The sequence below is a fragment of the Neopsephotus bourkii genome, unplaced genomic scaffold, assembly GCF_033783945.1.
Source record: "Neopsephotus bourkii isolate Nb327-2 ecotype Australia unplaced genomic scaffold, CSIRO-AGI_Nbou_v1 NB_335, whole genome shotgun sequence".
Lineage (NCBI taxonomy): Eukaryota > Metazoa > Chordata > Aves > Psittaciformes > Psittacidae > Neopsephotus > Neopsephotus bourkii.
This window is the reverse complement of record NW_026900841.1, coordinates 218,986-236,578: the sequence shown is the minus strand read 5'-3', so window position 1 is coordinate 236,578 and position 17,593 is coordinate 218,986. Positions and strand designations below refer to the sequence as shown.

The 17,593-nt window shown below is 41.0% G+C and overlaps 1 protein-coding gene and 1 long non-coding RNA gene across 7 annotated transcripts in view; one reads left to right on the top strand and one right to left on the bottom strand.

The window, feature by feature from the left end:
- LOC133209409 (uncharacterized) overlaps nucleotides 1-17,593 on the top strand; it is a 360,513-nt gene that overhangs the window by 266,587 nt on the left and 76,333 nt on the right. The gene's annotated exons all lie outside the window — the stretch shown is intronic.
- Nucleotides 11,930-17,593, bottom strand: part of NCKAP1 (NCK associated protein 1) — a 61,100-nt gene continuing 55,436 nt past the window's right edge. For all 6 annotated transcript variants that reach the window (XM_061348037.1, XM_061348038.1, XM_061348041.1 and 3 more), the window contains 3 exons: nucleotides 15,995-16,104; nucleotides 13,567-13,656; nucleotides 11,930-12,989 (listed from right to left, as the gene is read on the bottom strand). In XM_061348037.1, the coding sequence (XP_061204021.1) occupies nucleotides 12,873-12,989; nucleotides 13,567-13,656; nucleotides 15,995-16,104 (317 nt within the window). In that variant the 3' untranslated portion in view covers nucleotides 11,930-12,872. The remainder of the gene's footprint in view (nucleotides 12,990-13,566; nucleotides 13,657-15,994; nucleotides 16,105-17,593) is intronic.

Sequence of the window (17,593 nt, the reverse complement as noted above, 5' to 3'; positions counted from 1 at the left end):
TAGTGCTTTGGAGAGGGTTACCTTAGGGAAAATGAAGCAGCTGGAGCAAAAGAGCAAAGAAAGAACCTTCTCTGTGCCTTCACATGCAGTTGCTGCAAAAACACTGGAACTGTTAACCGGAGCTAAAATACATGAGGAACATGGAGTTCATTTGATAGCTGAGCTGCGTGCTGCAGCATCTAGAATTTGGCATCAGCCTCAAAATACTGTATGGGAGAGGTCAAACCCACCACCCCTGTTTGGCAGAGGAAAAGCTTTGCTCACCACTGTCCAGGCTGTCTGCTCCTGCACCATGCAGCCCTGGGGGTGCACACTATTCAGATGACCACAGGTGGTGCGCAGGTTTGCACCCAAGTTCATATACAGGCACAAAGGTTGGGCAGGAAAGTAGCTTTTACTGTGGATGCCCCCACACTGCTGATAGGAATTGCATCCCCTTGGAACAGGCTACCCAAAGAAGTGGTAAATCCCTGGCAGTGTTCAAGGCCAGGTTGGACAGAGACTTGGGTGACATGGTGTAGTATGAGGTGCCCCTGCCCATGGCAAGGGGTTGGAACTGGGTGATCTTAAGGTCCTTTCCAGCCCAAACCATTCTGTGATTTTATGATTTAGGAGGAGAACAAAATATCTTTCTACAGCTTGCATCAGTAAGGGCAATGTTAAACTTCTGGGGGTGACAACGATCAGATCCCTAATCTGGTACACCTCCAACAGGGGTTAGTCAAATTATTGTATTAGCATCGTATAAGCTTGATGTCCTGTAAGACTCGCAAGAATGTCTTCATAAAAGCATGCCCAGGCAGCAGTTTGGGATGAGCACTTCCTGCCTGCGAGTTTCCTGGTGGGCTCTGAGGGGGTGGTACCAACCTATACATTTAAAGAATAATAATATAACCAATACTATCACACAGACTCATTTCCTAGAGGAAGCAAGTCCTTGGTAGAGCTGAGGAAGCAGGCAAGGATTTATCCCTCATATGAAAGTTACAGAAAGAGTTTATTATTGTTATTATGCCTCACAGGAATCACAGTAACCCACAGCAATGCAGACCACAGCCCGGAGCCACGCTGCCTCAGTTGCTCATCTATAACCCACTGGAAAAACAAGAACTCAGTGGCTTTGCAGCGACACAAGGATGGATTTCTGTGGGACGTGGCTGGCTAACCCTCACAGCAATGAGGATGTCCAAGCGACTTTATTTGGGTACAGAAACAGAGCAGCATGAGAAGGGCTCCAGAGAACACATAATGGGATTGAGGACTTTGTTCTTTGCACCCTTCCCCAAAAGGAGGCCGAGTAAGGAGCTGCTTCCAGACAGCTGTCATTAATTCATTCCTTCACTGTTTTTTTCCTTAAGGAGTGTCTACTCTCTCCCCACCCCACTTGTGTTTCTCTAGGGGAACTCAGGTAAACAGCAAGGGGCTTAAGAAGCTAGAGCTGGTTTTATGAGATGCTCTGATGTCCAGCTCAGCTGGCAGAACTGTGCATTACCAAAGCTTCACCACTTAAAATACAGAAATGCACGTATTTTAAATGTAAGCTGGAAGAACTACATTCTGAACAGAAATATTACCTTGTTAAAACTGAAATTCAAACCCTTCCTTGTAACAGTAAGAAACACATACAGGCTTGGCCAAGAGAAATGGGTTGTAACCAGGGCATGCACCTGTGTGTGTTTGTTGGCATAAGCTCTGTCTTCAAGTGCCTCAGTATCCCTTCAGGTATATGAAACATTCCCATATATACATTCCAGCAGCTTACTCTGTGGGGCAGGAGGTGTTCATAGGCTAGAGAAGGCACAGGGATGACAAAAGTCCAGCATCTACTCTGGCTTGGGGAACAGTTCAGCAGATCAACAAATCTGTAGTTACATTTCAAAGGGGAATGATGTTTAGTAGATACTGTGGATGTCCTAAACCCTACTGGCACCATAGCGCAGAACCTGTGATAGGCTGTAAGCTCTAGGTGACATTATTGTCAGTCACCTTTTCCCTTTCAGTTTCTTGTTCTGCCAGACCCTTCAGATCAGCAACCAGAGTTCAGAGAAGACACAAGCTCATCCTATGTTTGGTGAGCTTCCTGTCACCTTCCTGCTTTGGGCTGCACAGGGGACTGCTGTTTATAAACCAGGCACTGTGTTTTATGGTCTGCTCCTGCCCATTCCAAATGGGAAAAGAAATGCAAGCATGACCATAGCTGTTCAGACTGTTCCTAAGGAGAAAACTAGCTGAGATAAAAATACTTCTTCAGAACAGGTTTGTGCTTTCCTGAACCTTTCTATATCAACCTCAGGATTACATACAGTTTAATTTGCTTACATGCACTGCCTTGAAAAAAGAAACACAAAGCCACAAACAAAAAAAACCCCACGAAACTCACCAAAACCAACCCCTAAAATACTTTATGCACAGCTGTTACTAAAACCATAAAATCATTGACTTACAGAGTCATAAAAATGGGATTTATTGTACATTTCCTGTTCCAGCCCAGGTCTTGTTCCAGCTCCCTCAGGTAAGCAAAACACATGGGACTATTAACTTATTTAATCATCTTTCAGGCTTCTCGGTGGATGACCTGGAAGTAGTGGGGAAGAAGAAGAGGTTCTTTTAATACAGCCTTTCAGACTTGTAATTCTGGGGGTCTGTTTTGATTAGACAGCTCATTATTAACTAGCCCATGCCCTCAGGGGCTGCATACCTCCTAGAATGATACATTCATATTAATATTGCTCACATTACCTACCTCTTCAAGTCCTAGCAAAAAACAAGCCAACCTTATTCACCCAGTATTTTGCATCCTATGTAAAATTAATAGTATGGCTAGAAAAATATGTTGCTTTACCTTTAAGGACAAAGAAGTCCAAACTCACATGCATTTCAAAGACAAAATGATGCCAATAGCAATTCCATTTCATATTACCTGTTACAGGCATTCAGTCTGCCGACACAAACTCACTTGTGTTTCATTTGTACACATCTCACACGGCAGCCTCATTTTGCAGGGTGAATTTGTTTGCTGCTTGGGTTTCTCCCAGATTTTTGAGGCCATGGCAGGGTTTACAGTATCTCAATACCGAAGTTTGGTAGCTGCAATTCTGATTTTCCATCTGGATGTCGGAACCTGTATTGGTGATCCTGCAGGAAAGCACAGCCCTGTTTATTGAAAATGGTTTGTGCTTCTCAAAGCACTCAGACACAGTCTGACAGAGGACAAAAAGCTGAACCTCCTGACATGCCTTTGCAATCCTCTGAGTCCCCCCAGCTCATTTTCAGTGCAATATATTGTGCAAATCTAGCACAGGTGATGACAGTGGAAGAGAAACACCCTTGTTTCTTGTTTAGCTGATATCAGAATGTCCACAACTTTCCTCATCCCCTGGTTTAGCATGCATTAAGTGCACAATCAAGCAAAAGCCATGGATGGAACTTCCATTTTTTTCCTTTGAGAGAGCACATCTTAAAATCAGAGGAAATATTTCTATCTATAATCTATAGTTGCTAAATCCATGAGCATTGCACCAAAGTCAGAATTCATACCAGAGAGCTTTTTATTGTTTCTAATCTTTTATTCATCTGATTATCATGTTCCCTTGTAATTCTCTCTTGTTTGTAAAGGAATTGTGTATAACCTGTGATCCCATTCAGAACTATGTTTTCACATTTCAAAATGCAGAAAAGCAGAAGGACTTCTGAATAGCATCATCTATGCAGCTCTGTTTCTATTTAAGTCAGAAGCTGTGCATGAAGCCATGCTGGAGCCAAGCGTGCGACCACGGATAAGCCCAGGAGAGAGCAGAACCTAAGACTGGGAAAGCATTTGCCTGTGTTTCAGAGCAAAGTAGCTCCATTTCCACTTAATTCCACCGTTCTGCTGTGTTAATAATAGCAATTCCCCAGTGCAGAGATGAAGAACAACCATCTACAGTCACTCAACTGTACTGATTGAGATGTAATTGACGTCCTGATGGCAGTTCTGATGCTTGTAGGGGAGGACCTGCTGCTGCATCAGAGTATTGATGCTCAAGTATTGCTGACTGGGAGTTAGCCTCCATGGTAGTACTATGTACAGGTGTTCAATTTAAGCAGGCATTCAATTTGTTATTCTAATGCGACAAATTATTACACTGTATAGGGGTGACCATGCAGATAATGAAAATGACGTCCTTCACTCACTGTGGGCCATTCAGGCCCAACAGAATCCACTGAACCCTCTCTGAGTTACAATTGCTTCAGATGGAGCATTTAAGGCAAAAGAAACCCACAACCCCTGCAAAGCTCTATAATACCATATACATTACGCAACATTTCTAGTCTGACCTCTGCAGAAATAATTTGAGATGCCCAGCTTAGAGGCCATAACCACTCCGAGTTTAATTTTGTTAACCCATAAATCAACTGTTTCAGATTTACAGCCTCTCCCATTGCATGGCCCAAGTCTGCCCTTGCTCCCACTTACCCAGATTTATTAGCAGTATTAAGCATCAAATCACACCCATGCCTAAAAATAAGTCCTGCACAAGCAGCCAAGTTTTACAGAAACACCTAGTATTGCCAGGTGCTGAAACTCAGTCAGTCCCCCCTCATTGTGGTGGGAGCTGATTAGGTTTGACATGCTCTAGGATGAAGCATTACCTGTAAATAGAAGCCAACACAGTTCACGTGTTTTTCACTCCTGTTTTTAGCAGTTACTGGTGAGATCACAAAGGGCTCTGTAGGGGAGCCTCAGCAAGTTCAGGAAAAGAAACATCACTTTTGCTGAGGGCTTTTGCTCCCACCTGTGAGCCACACAAACAGCAGATGCTGCAGGCAGCTGAAAACTCTGAAATCAAATCCTGTAAAAACAATTCCACTTGAACTCAACACACACACACACACACAGAAGATTTTAACTCTTCCCAGTCCAGATTCCCAGCTGCTTGAGGTGCAAGCCTCACTTGCCCCATCAGACCCATGCAGCAGGAACCATGCACAGTCAGTGGTGCTTTCCAGATAAGCAGCTCCTCAATGCTAGTTTTTAACCTCAAAGCTCAGGTTCTTGCCTTGTTTCAGATTTACTGGAAAGCTTTAAATTTGGGCAGAGTTCCTGAGGCTGCAGCTGTGACTTTGTATTTTGCCAATTCATTCTTACTTCTGTAAGATAGGTATAGAAATGTATATATATATAAGTAGGTATAAAAAGACTCCCCAAAATTAAGACAGAGCTGGTGGTCTATAAGCACATAGAATCATAGAATAGTTAGGGTTGCAAAGGACCTTAAGATCATCTAGTTGCAGCCCCCCTGCCATAGTGAGGGACACCTCACACTAAACCATGTCACCCAAGGCTCTGTCCAACCTGGCCTTGAACACTGCCAGGGATGGAGCATTCAGAACTTCCCAGGGCAACCCATTCCAGTCCCTCACCACCCTCACAGTAAAGAACTTCCTCCTTATATCCAAATTTCCCCTGTTTAAGTTTTAACCCATTACCCCTTGTCCTATCACTACAGTCCCTAATGAAGGGTCCCTCCCTAGCATCCCTATAGGCCCCCTTCAGATACTGGAAGGCTACTATGAAGTCTCCGTGCAGCCTTCTCTTCTCCAGGCTGAACAGCCCCAACTTTCTCAACCTATCCTCATATGGGAGGTGCTCCAGTCCCCTGATCATCCTCGTGGCCTCCTCTGGACTTGTTCCAACAGATCCATGTCCTTTTTATGTTGAGGATACCAGAACTGCACACAATACTCCAAGTGAGGTCTCATGAGAGCAGAATAAAGGGGCAGGATCACCTCCTTCGACCTGCTGGTCACACTCCTTTTGATGCAGCCCAGGATACAGTTGGCTTTCTGGGCTGCAAGTGCACACTGCTGGCTCATGTTCATTTTCTCATTGACCAGCACCCCCAAGTCCTTCTCCACAGGGCTGCTCTGAATCTCTTCTCTGCCCAGCCTGTAGCTGTGCCTGGGATTGCTTCGACCCAGGTGTAGGACCTTGCACTTGGCATGGTTAAACTTCATGAGGTTGTCATCAGCCCACCTCACAAGCGTGTCAAGGTCCCTCTGGATGGCATTCCTTCTCTCCAGCATTATCAACCGAACCACACAGCTTGGCGCCATCAGCAAACTTGCTGAGGGCGCACTCAATCCCATTGTCCATGTCAGCGACGAAGACGTTGAACAAGACCAGTCCCTGAGGGACACCACTCATTACTCGTCTCCAGCTGGACATTGAGCCATTGACCACACCTCTTTGTGTGCAGCCATCCAGCCAGTTCTTTATCCACCGAGTGGTCCATCCATCAAATTGATGTCTCTCCAATTTAGAGACAAGGATGTCGTGTGGGACAGTGTCGAACGCTTTGCACAAGTCCAGGTAGATGATGTCAACTGCTCTACCCCTGTCCATCAGTTCTGTAGCCCCATCATAAAAGGCCACCAAATTGCTCAGGCAGGATTTCCCCTTAGTGAAGCCATGCTGGCTGTCACCAAGCACCTTGTTGTTTTTCATGTGCCTTAGCATGCCTTCCAGAAGAGTCTGCTCCAAGATTTTGCCAGGCACAGAGGTGAGACTGACTGGTCTGTAATTCCCTGGGTCATCCATTTTCCCCTTCTTGAAAATGGGGGTTATATTTCCCTTTTTCTAGTCATTGGGAACTTCACCTGACTGCCATGATTTTTCAAATATGATGGCAAGTGGCTTAGCAACTTCATTTGCCAGCTCCTTCAGGACCCCCAGGTCCCATGGACTTGTGCACGTTCAGGTTCCTAAGATGGTCTCAAACCAGATCCTCTCCTACAGTGGGCCTAGAGTTAAGTTTGAAGTCATTACATAATAACATAATCCACAGCCCAGCCTAAAGTAAGAGCCCAGCTTCTCCCGAGAACCTTGTTTGTCTGCAGAACCCTTTCATTGCTCACCAGATCTTTTATTCCTTGGCTGCAGTCTACAGCATTCAGCACAACCAGTGATTTACAGTCACTATATATGCAGTGGGCCATGCTAAAGCTCTTCCTCCCCAGAAAGAAGTTATTCAGGGGATATTTTGGGAGCTTTGGGACTTTCAGATCATAGTTCATAATCTCTACACATATACTTTCGCTGAGGCAGAATAAAAGTCACGCCCTGAAAATTATTGTGTTTACCTTCATCCAGTTCCCTGATGATATTAAAAAAATAGAAATGGGGTGATGGTGTTGAGAACTGAACATGTTTAAGTTACTTCTTTACTCAACAAACTTCTGTATCTCAACTAATACCAAGGCAAAAAGCTAGTAGCATTTTCTCAGTGAGTGTAAGATTTGAAGCGTGGCCATTTCTCTGTCCCTGCCCTAGCATTGCTTTCACAGGATCCATAAAACTAACCTCTCAACAAGCTTTTCTCAAGCCAGAGTGTTATTTTGTTTCCCATGTTTAGAGACTGTCCATTCAACAATGCTGCTCTTCTCTCCCCAAAGCCAGAGGCTCGCTTACTGATACTGGAAGCACAACTCCTTTAGCAGTAGAGCTCACAAACATACACACAAGAATCTGCAAGTCTGACTGGTCAGGAACAAACCTCATCAAGGTTTTGTGACTTCGAAAAGCTTACTTATTTTACCTGCTTGCCAAGAACTAATTAAACACCTGGTGAGTTCCTCATCTGATGGCAGGGGTGTCTTGTCAGCACGCTGGTATCATTCGAACACAAGTTTAGAGGAAGAGATTTTCCAATACTGCAGGATGGTTTATTGCTAGCTTTCCTCAGGGAGAAGGCAGCACATTTTCCCTGCTTTGCTTCTCAGCTCCAGTGCTTTTGCAACTACCCACATGCTCCAGCATCCAGCAGCATGTATCATGGTTTAAAGATGGTCCTCAGGGGTTATAAGTGGCTTTAGTTTCATGCAGACCTAGAAGTTGAGGTCCAGGTACCTAAGCACCATCCCAGAGTCTATGTCTTTACTCACTGTTCTCCACCCCATCACCTTCCTGGGAAATTAGAACATCAAGACACAACTCCTTTTTGCTGCTTGGATCTGGGATTTTAAGCAGCTCTAAAGTGATGTTGGCTTGAAATGCTCCAGGATCCTTGTTCAAGGGCATCTGATACCTACTGCAGCTATGCTAGTGTCAGCTCGGCCAGTACAATCCACATGGGATGGTGTCCATCTCCACCAGCTGAAGTGACCAATTAAACCCAGATGAACTCTGATCCCACACAGCCCTTAGCAAATGGTTGACAACTTTCAACCAGCGCCTGTGCCACCACAGATTAGCCAGCAAACAATTAGTATTATATGACAAATGCATTATTAGAGTCTTGTCACTATGGTTTCCCTCTGAACTTTAACTAGGTGCAAATTCACCTATTTTCTTGGCATTCAAAACAGAATCGTTACGAGAATAGAGGTACAATTATTTCCTGAAGAAAGTCACCTCTAAAGCAAGTGTCAGAGGCTCAGCTCATTTTCTCAGCTGCTTTTTGGCTATTTGAAGTACTCTGTTATCCAAATAAACTGCTGAGATGAACTGTTTCACCCACCTGGTCTCACTGTAACACTAACCATCATTCTCGGCATCTTGCATTTAATAATAAATAGAAACATAAATAGAACCAAATCCAAACAGCACAGACCATCTTCAGTATTTCACGGTAACAGGCATGAGATGTTTATGCCCAGCCTTGTTGACTCCATCTTAGCAAACACATGCTAAGGTGCCTTACTCAAAGTTTTACCCTTTCAGCATCCTTTGCCCTTATTTAAATGATCCTAAAGCTGAATGCCTTTTGTACAGAGTGGAAAACAGATGACACCCAAGAATTTTAAATGCAATTCTGGCATCTGGGATTTCAATATAGACTGAATCCATGAAGTGTCAAAGACAAGTTCAGAATTACTAAACGGACTGAGAGTCACTGAGCATCTTCCCCAACTTTTCTGAGCACGCTTAGCGCCACTTTCAACTCTCCCCTTACTCCCCTTTTCATTCCTTTTCTATTGCCATAATTATCACAAAAGTAATTTACAGTACATTCTTGGTTTTACTTCTCCTGTGCAAGGAATGGTTTCCTTGTTGGTCTGCTGTGTCCTAATTATACATTATAATTCAATTTTTATTTAGAAACAATGCTGCTCTTTCCAAGTCTTTTGCCCTCCGCACTGGCTCCATTGAGTTCACCTCAAACTACTCAAATCCCTTTGTGTTATGGCAAGTTCAACACAGGCTTTTCATTCTAATACCAATATTTTCTATTACAGAACCGTGTAAGACACACTGATACTATATCCAGGGAGCAAGTCATTTTGACCTAGTAGCACTAGGAACAGCACAACTAACAGCAAATGAATATCGTTTTGCACACAGGTCAGGAGGCCATTTTCATTTTGTTCTGTGATAGTACAAATACTTACAGACTTTATAGCATGACGAAGAACAAAAGTTTACAAGACTGGGTCAGTTCAAGTGAAAACTTGTTATTTCAGGGGAGGATTGACCTTTATCAGAAATGATTCAAAAACTGTACTTGAAACAAAGAAAACCAGAACTTCATATTTTTGAAAACTGGTTATTTGACAACATGTAAAAGTGTGGTCCTTATCCATGAAACCAAACATGTGGCTGTCTTTTAAGTTACCTTGCTCTGCACAGCCAGCTGTGTTGGTGTTTCAGGGCTAGCCACGAGGACTGACATGAAAGCAGTTTCCCTGTATTCATTCAGTCCTTAAGTGAATGCAACTACCATAAATTACTTCTGTAGTATCTGAAGTGTATTACAGTTAAAAGATGTTTGCCCTGAGTTCGCTTCTGCTTGATGGAGCCATTCACCAAAAAACAGTGTTAGTTCAGACACAGCCAAACTCAAGAGAGTTTTAAAGCTACTGGTAAGTAACTGAGAGCATTTTAGTCTGAAACACAAATGCTACACCCCAGGACCAGGGAAACTTTTGGCAAAAATACAGTTGAGAGGTAAGGCGTATTTACTGTCAAGAACTCTTGAATCTGGAATGCATAAGCTCTGAAGTCGTACAAGTCCATGATGACCTGCTGAAGAAGACTGCTATCTTTCCTCAAATCACCAGCCTCATGTCAACATTTTATGGGGAGAATGCCATTCCCCAGTGCATCAAAGCCAGTCTAATCCAAGAGTCTCCAGTCTGGTTACCAACTCCTTTTCATATCTAGAGAACAAATAGCTACAGCAACAAAGTATTAAGAGTAGCCCTTGTTTTCACTGGCAATATTTTGTCCTGATTCACACGTCTTCTTCAGTTATAAAAATAGCTTTCTGGGCAGCAACAGGACATTATTCTTCCATGCTCCCTCTTAGGTGAGGCAGAGCTCTCCCCCATGGGTAGACATTTGATCCAAAGTGTCTCCATATGGGCCCAGCTCAGCCGTCCCTGCTTCATGCTCCAGGAATGACAAACACTTCTGGAAAGGCACCAAAGGCCACCTAAGATGACTCAATGTACTATGCCAGCAGTTGAACTTACTAAGTTGTGGACACGGTGTTGCTGGCTCTGGAGGAAGAATTCCTTCTCTACCTTCTTCCCCAACAAACTTGGTTTAGAAGACTTATTACCGTTTCTGTAGGGCATGGACACAAGTTTGACTTGAGGACTATGCTTGATGGGCTGAACCCTAAATAGCTCTGTAGTAGCTCAGCTGAAACCAGAAACAACAGAAATACGGCACAGAATAAGAAGCAAGGACACCCTTCGACCTCTACCCGAACTCCTTTCTAAAACCAACCAAGACATGGTGGAGTCCACACAATTCTCCCCGTTTCCCTTCCCCCTTTCCTGGTTCAGTGCTGAGAGTGCTCCCAGTTCTTGCAGGAAGGGTGGTTTAGAAAGGCATCATCTTAGGCATTTGTGTGCCAGGCAGCATAGCAAAAATCATGTCAGCGATCCTGCAGGAACTACTGAATCTAAAAGGTTCATGACTAATCTCATCTGTGTTAGAAGCAGCTTCTTGCAGAGATTCTGCACTCATTACCTGTTTGTCAGAGATCACCTATTTTCTAGGCTTAGTTCAGTGATACCTCAGTTAGTGGAAAGCTGACAGGGCCCTGAGATCAATGACCAAACACAACTGCTTTGTACTTAGAAAGATTAAAGACACAAAGTAGGCTATTTCTTAAAGCTGAGTTTTTCAAGAGTCAGTCCTGAAATAGGCATTATTTTTCCACAAAAGGATACATTACAATTAAAATCAAGACATTTGAACATATTAGATCATAAATATTACAGACTAGAACTCTCAAGTCTTGCTTTTGACCTAAGTTCTTTATGAGCAAACTTATTTGTTATGGTACAAAATTATCAATTTAAAAACAACTCCATGGTTATAACATAAAATACATTGATTAGAAAAAATATAGATGTACTGTCTTACTTCCTTAGGACAATTTTATTCCAGTGCTTTCTTCCTCTGGACAGAGGAAGCTATTGTAACTGAGCACACTACAGCTCTTTCATAACAGAAAAAGTTACCAGCATGCACAGAAATTGCATCAGGAACAGGAGCTCTATACAATGTCCAGAGCCTGCTGAGAAACACATTGCTTTTATATGCTGTGGATTAAAGAGCACAACCATCTGGTCAGCTTTCAGGCTAAATGAGCCAGTGCTCTCCTGCATGCCAATTTGCACCACTGACAGAAAAAGGCCTATGGTACATCTGCTTCAAGAATGCCTGATGTTACACTTTTAGCAACAATCTCCTGTTTTATAATTGTTTCAAGTTTTGTAATTTAACAATACACTTATTTGTATGGGTACAACTGGCATCACTACATACTGTATAAAGCTTTTTCTCACTTCATTATGCAAAATTAAGATTCAAAGAACAATGGCACTAAACTGACACTTTTTACATTGTTTTTAGTTCCTTCTTCCAACTTTTTACAAGATTCACTATCGCAGAAGCCAAAAGGGGAAGGATTAAAAGAAGCCTTCGCATAAAAGCTCTAAGGATTGATATTTAATGAACTGTGAGATATAAATCAATGAACAGTACAGTTTAAGCTTAAAATACTAGGATAACATTTATATTAAAAATAATTCACCTACAGATAATACAGTCTAGTGTTTATTGTATGTTATGGAAGGTACACTTGAATTTCAAAAATTTAAAACATATAAAAAGTGGTTAAGGGCTAACATTTTATCAACATGTGATAACTGTGTAAGAATGTTTATTATACAGCAGGGTACAATGGTAGTGTTAATGCCAACAGGGCACCACAGAAGTTAGTTAAAAAGAAAAATTCCACTATGCTTTATACAAACAACACCACTTGCTGTTGTTTAAGAATACTGGGAGAGGATCTGTTGGGAGGATAAGCAGGTCCTAGAGCATTTGTAATGTTAGATAGTGTCAGTATGTAGATTGGTGAATGTTTCAAAATAAAGCTAGAAATGCTGTAATTACTTCACAGAAATACACATCCAATATTTGTTTTCAATAAGAACAATAGGTACAAGATTATAACTCTCCCTATATGAAATAATTTACACACAGATGAAAGCTACACTATCTAAAATAATCACTAAATACATTTTTCTTCTGGGAAATAAACAAGCAATTTTTGTTTTGCATGATCAATATCAAAAAACATATAGCAGAAGTAGTATCTTTTAAACATAACTGATGCTCTAAAGTTTAAAAAATAAAATAAAGTAGTGAGAAAAAAGATTTTCCATGAATGTGCAACCTAAAAATCAACCAAGCTTATATTTTGCAGTACAACCATAATAAGAAACCACTGATCAGAAATACAACTTTATGGAAAAAAGTTGGTAATCCACAAAACTGTTCATCAGGTCATGAAGTAAATAGCTCCACAGTTTACAGATAAAACTGAGGCCACACAGAAGCGTGCTATGTCTTATCTCCACTAAGTAGATCCTTAGGCAGAGGATGTGACACTTTGTTTGTAGACAGCATGGTATGCATTTCTGAGCAAGACGTATGGGAAGCAAGACTCCAAGAGATCCATTGTTAGGAAGGGAGACTCCTGCACAATCTGAAACACACCAGAAATACAAGGTTTTGTAGAACACCTTCCACTGCCTGCTGCTGGTAATCTATTTCATGCAGATACTTCTGGTCTGCACCGCACCACCACTCATGTTTCACAACATGAAAGAAATAACACAAAGTTTAAATGCTGGGGAGAAACACAGTGCTACAAACTCACTGCTTCTCAAAGATAGTCATCTAGCTTTCCAGCATATACAGCACTTCTGCCATTTCCAGAAGATACAGAATACTGAAAGGAAAACCTCTGAACAGAGAGGTTTCTCTCCCACACACTCTGAACAGTGCTTCCTGTATGTGAAATTTCATTTTAATATTGTATGTACTAAGTGAACAATGAAAATGATCTGAACAATGCAATACAATGTTCTAGGCAACAAAGATACAAATGTGTGCCTGTGTTGGGGGAATCAAAAATATTAATTCCTGACATTAGAATGCTGGGAAGAATGACAATTATTTCTACTGGTTCATGAGCTACAGCCACCCAATCCCTCCTTGTTAAATGATGCAATGCAGAGCCTGCTCCTTCAGTTAGTAACACAAGTAAAACAAACACTTACCATGTCTAGTAGTAGGTAAACAGATTCTCTGTTCCTCGTAGTAGTTTTGTCTGTCTCCTGGCCAATCTTCAGTAGACTAGATGATGCAAGCTACGTGAAATGCGTATTTTAAAGGAATAAAACAATGTGTTGATCAGTTTCTGTTGTTTTCTTACACACACACAATTATCTTTCTAAAGAAACCAATATCCCAGCCAATGGATGCTGAGCTGTACTAGCAACAACCAAGGACAGTAAGCCTGAGCACACGAACAATCACCAAGCTTTAGTCTCAGTGAGCCATTTTTGTTTATTTCTAGTAGTGCTATCATTACAAGTATATGCTATTCTAATAGAAAAAGTGACAGAATTAATTGTGAAGAACTGTTCACTGTAATCACTGGTTGACCATTACTAAGTCTATTGAAATCAATGATAGAACTCCTATAGGATCAAGACCTTGCTTCTTGTGTCGTTCCCAATAAGCAGGTAAACTTACTGCATTTTCATAAATTTTGAAGAGACTGAAGTTCTAACTGTTTGAAGTTAAACTCATTTTGCAATAGAGGATTGAGTTCTACTTCCTAAGCTGTATTTTCAACTGAGGAAATGTCATCCCAAATGTAAATGGACAGTATTTTATCAGACCGTGAGCAACCCTACAAATACTAGTTTCAGAAGATATCCTAGAAACTTCTAACACGTACTTAGATATTTACAAGTTCAGGGTGACAGAATATGGTAAACTAGGTCATTTGCAGATATCATTCTTTTCTATATTTAATTAACTTTGACAGGAAGGTGGATCATCTCCTGCAGTACATTTTCCTCCTGAGACACATGTTCTACTTCAGATTAACAGCAAGTGATATATAAAAGGTGCTAGAAAAGAAAGATTAACAAAATATCCGAAGGATCAAGTCATGGTCTGTGCACTAAAAGCAGTGGTCTGAAACCAGTTCATAAACACTGAAAAAATGCAAACCTCATACCAAAAGTCTTTAAATCACATGGAACTATACTGGTTTTCTTCACTTGTCAAATGCATGCAACTCAACACAACCATTTGTCTTTCATCCTTTACAGCCAGCAGTTATATTAGACAAGGTCAACGGCAAAAGGTTTTGTTTTTTTACAAAATGCAATGAGTGAAAGAGCCTTTTAAGTAGAATTAAAAAAAAGGAAAAAAAATGTATTTATGTGGACTTCTAGGGACATAAAGTTTCCATTATCCCACCCTCTTAAGTGTGTGAGGCACCTAAAATGAAGAGGGAGGTGATATTTTTTCACATTTCAAGGCCAAACAGCAAAAATCAAGAATCACTCAAGATCACTAGTAATTTTTAGAAATTCAAGTGAAGCTGCTGTTTTAGCCTTTAGTGTCCCTTTGAGTACTGACTAATAAAGAGCCACTTGAAAAATTCTGTTTCTACCAGCACACACAAAAAAATATTGCAAATGCATTCCCACCATCTAAAGGGTTTGATTTTTTTTTTTCTAAGCATCACTAAGGATTTCAGCAGCTTTGATTTTTAACCTTCTCTGAAGCATACAAATTCCTCTTCCCAAGTATCCCCATAACATCCTGCTATCAGAGGGTTACTGTTTCAGAAGGGCAGACATGTCAAAAGGTACAAACTCAAGAGCCACTCTGGAGTTACCTTCCTTGAAAAAAGTGAACTAAAGAGTCCAACCCATCACGTGAAAAAGTCTGCTAGACAGAATCTTGATTCTATATGCACTGTACATTTCTTTTTCCAATCAAGGACCACATAATGTAAGAGCCAGTATACGCTAAAATACTAAAGATTATATTAAAATAAAAATTATGACACTTGTACTGATTTGCTACTGATACCTTCCAACATCCCACACAGCTGACTATTGCTAAAGGACTGCTACTCAATTTAATCTACATATTGACCTGCATTAATAATATGATTCTCTCTTGTGCACCAAACCCAGATTAGCAATTACATTTACAACTCAAATTAGCATTACATTTTCTGCTTGAATTTCAAATACTTCCTGAAGTCAACAGATACTTTTCTTGTTAAGATATGAATTTTACCCTATTGTCAGACCAAAAGCTTACTCACACCTGATTTTCTCCTAGCCAAAAATCACCACTTTGTTATTCAATAACTTTAGTTTCTCTGCCATCTGTAACAACAGGAAACTAAGTAACATGACAGACATTATGAAGCAGTACTGTTATTGGAGCAAATGCTGGTTAATTAATAATCATTCATGCTAATCTAAACCTTTATAGTATGCCTTTGTGATTAAGATTACTCATGGCTGATTGCCACTGTAAAGCTAACATTTGCCATGACACACACACATGGATAATTTCATGACAGATTATGTATGGATAGGGGCATAAGGGGGCGAGAATTTGTTCCCCTCTTTTTGGACAGGGTAGCTCTAGAAATGAAGTTATACATACGGCCAAAAATTCTTTCAGACGGTCTTCAATGCTTCCCTTGTGTATGGTAAATAATGCTGCAGCAATCTGGTTGATAGCTTTTGCCAAGCAATGAATGTTGTTGCAATGCCCTGAACAAAAAAATAAACAAATTACCTCAGCATTATGCTTGAAAGTAACAGTATGCTTTGGAAAACATCATGGAAAAATAAATGAACTTATCACAATGAAAGATAAATGTTTAGCATCTTACACAACAGGAGCAAAGTGCTCTTTCACACTGAACTTGGCAACAGTTAAACTACGGAAGTACAGATCTCCCTTCTGAATGCTGTAATGGTCACAACAACTTGACAAAGATCCCTGTGGTTTTTAGAAATTAGGAAAAATAGTATCTAGGAGGATTATTTGTCTTCTACAAAACTTAAGAGTATTACCACTTGACTAGACTAAAAAGCCAAGTGGCAAGCAGGACTTTTTCAAGCTAAATTGGCTATTTTTCTTTCCTCTATGTAGATGAACATGGCATGATGCTCAGACAGCACTCACCAAAGACACCTACAGGAACTGGAGAACAAAATTGTTGAATTGCTCATTGCCATGCATAACATCTTGCCTAAAATTCACCCAGGCTTCAGAGGCCTGGGAGATTATTATTATACCAGTTTTCAAATAGAGCAGAACAACTGCTCCTCAGGAGGTATCCCTTCCAGGCAAAGTTAAGCCAAATCTACCAAGTTAAAACAAAACTAATAAACACCTGGGCAAGTACCTTGTGACAGCACTAGCATATGGAAAAAAGGTGGTTTCTGAAGGAGCTAACAAATATTCATGCACACAAGCACTGCTGGTTCTTACCAGTTTTTTCTGACCCCTGCTGAGCACTGAACCCTTTTTCATTCAGTCATTTATCTTAACTCCAAAATCCCACTTAAACAACAAGGTCAGCTAGACCCCACCACTCTACACATGAAATTGTTACTGAAAATTAATTTTTTCCGTCATTGTACTGCCCAATTTACTCAGCATCATAATATCTACCTGCAGCTCTTCACTCCTCTAATACCCTCAATAACTTTATAGGACACCAACATTTTCTCACCTCACTCTTCAGCCCCTGTTCCGGCTGCCTATGAATATGCTGATTACTAGGTCCCAATGAAGATCTCTATGGATCTCCACCAGCAGTCCCCCTTGTTTCCCCCCCCCCCCAGTTGATACTCCTATTTCATCTCCTATTTTTAATTAAATATTGCTGCATGAATAAACTAGCCCAAAAAAGAATCACAGAATCCCTTTCCATCATTCAAGAACACCTGTAGTGCTTAATTCTGCTGATTTAAATTTGAATTTGTTTTTGAAGTGGCTGGCTTTTTTTAAGTGACTTCATTTTTTATGTCTCAGACTGTAGCATGCAGGGGAATTCAGCTGAGGAACTGCTGTCTTCCAACAGGTTTCAAGTATTTAGAAACAACTATGTCTCTTGCAGACCAGGGTTATATTCTAGCCTCTAGACAACAAATTAGTTCTCTAGCCTGACGTTTGACTAGCAGTTCAGATTTCTTACTGGGAACAAAAGAGTCTGAGCCTTTATCTGGAGTTAGTAGAACAAACAGGCTT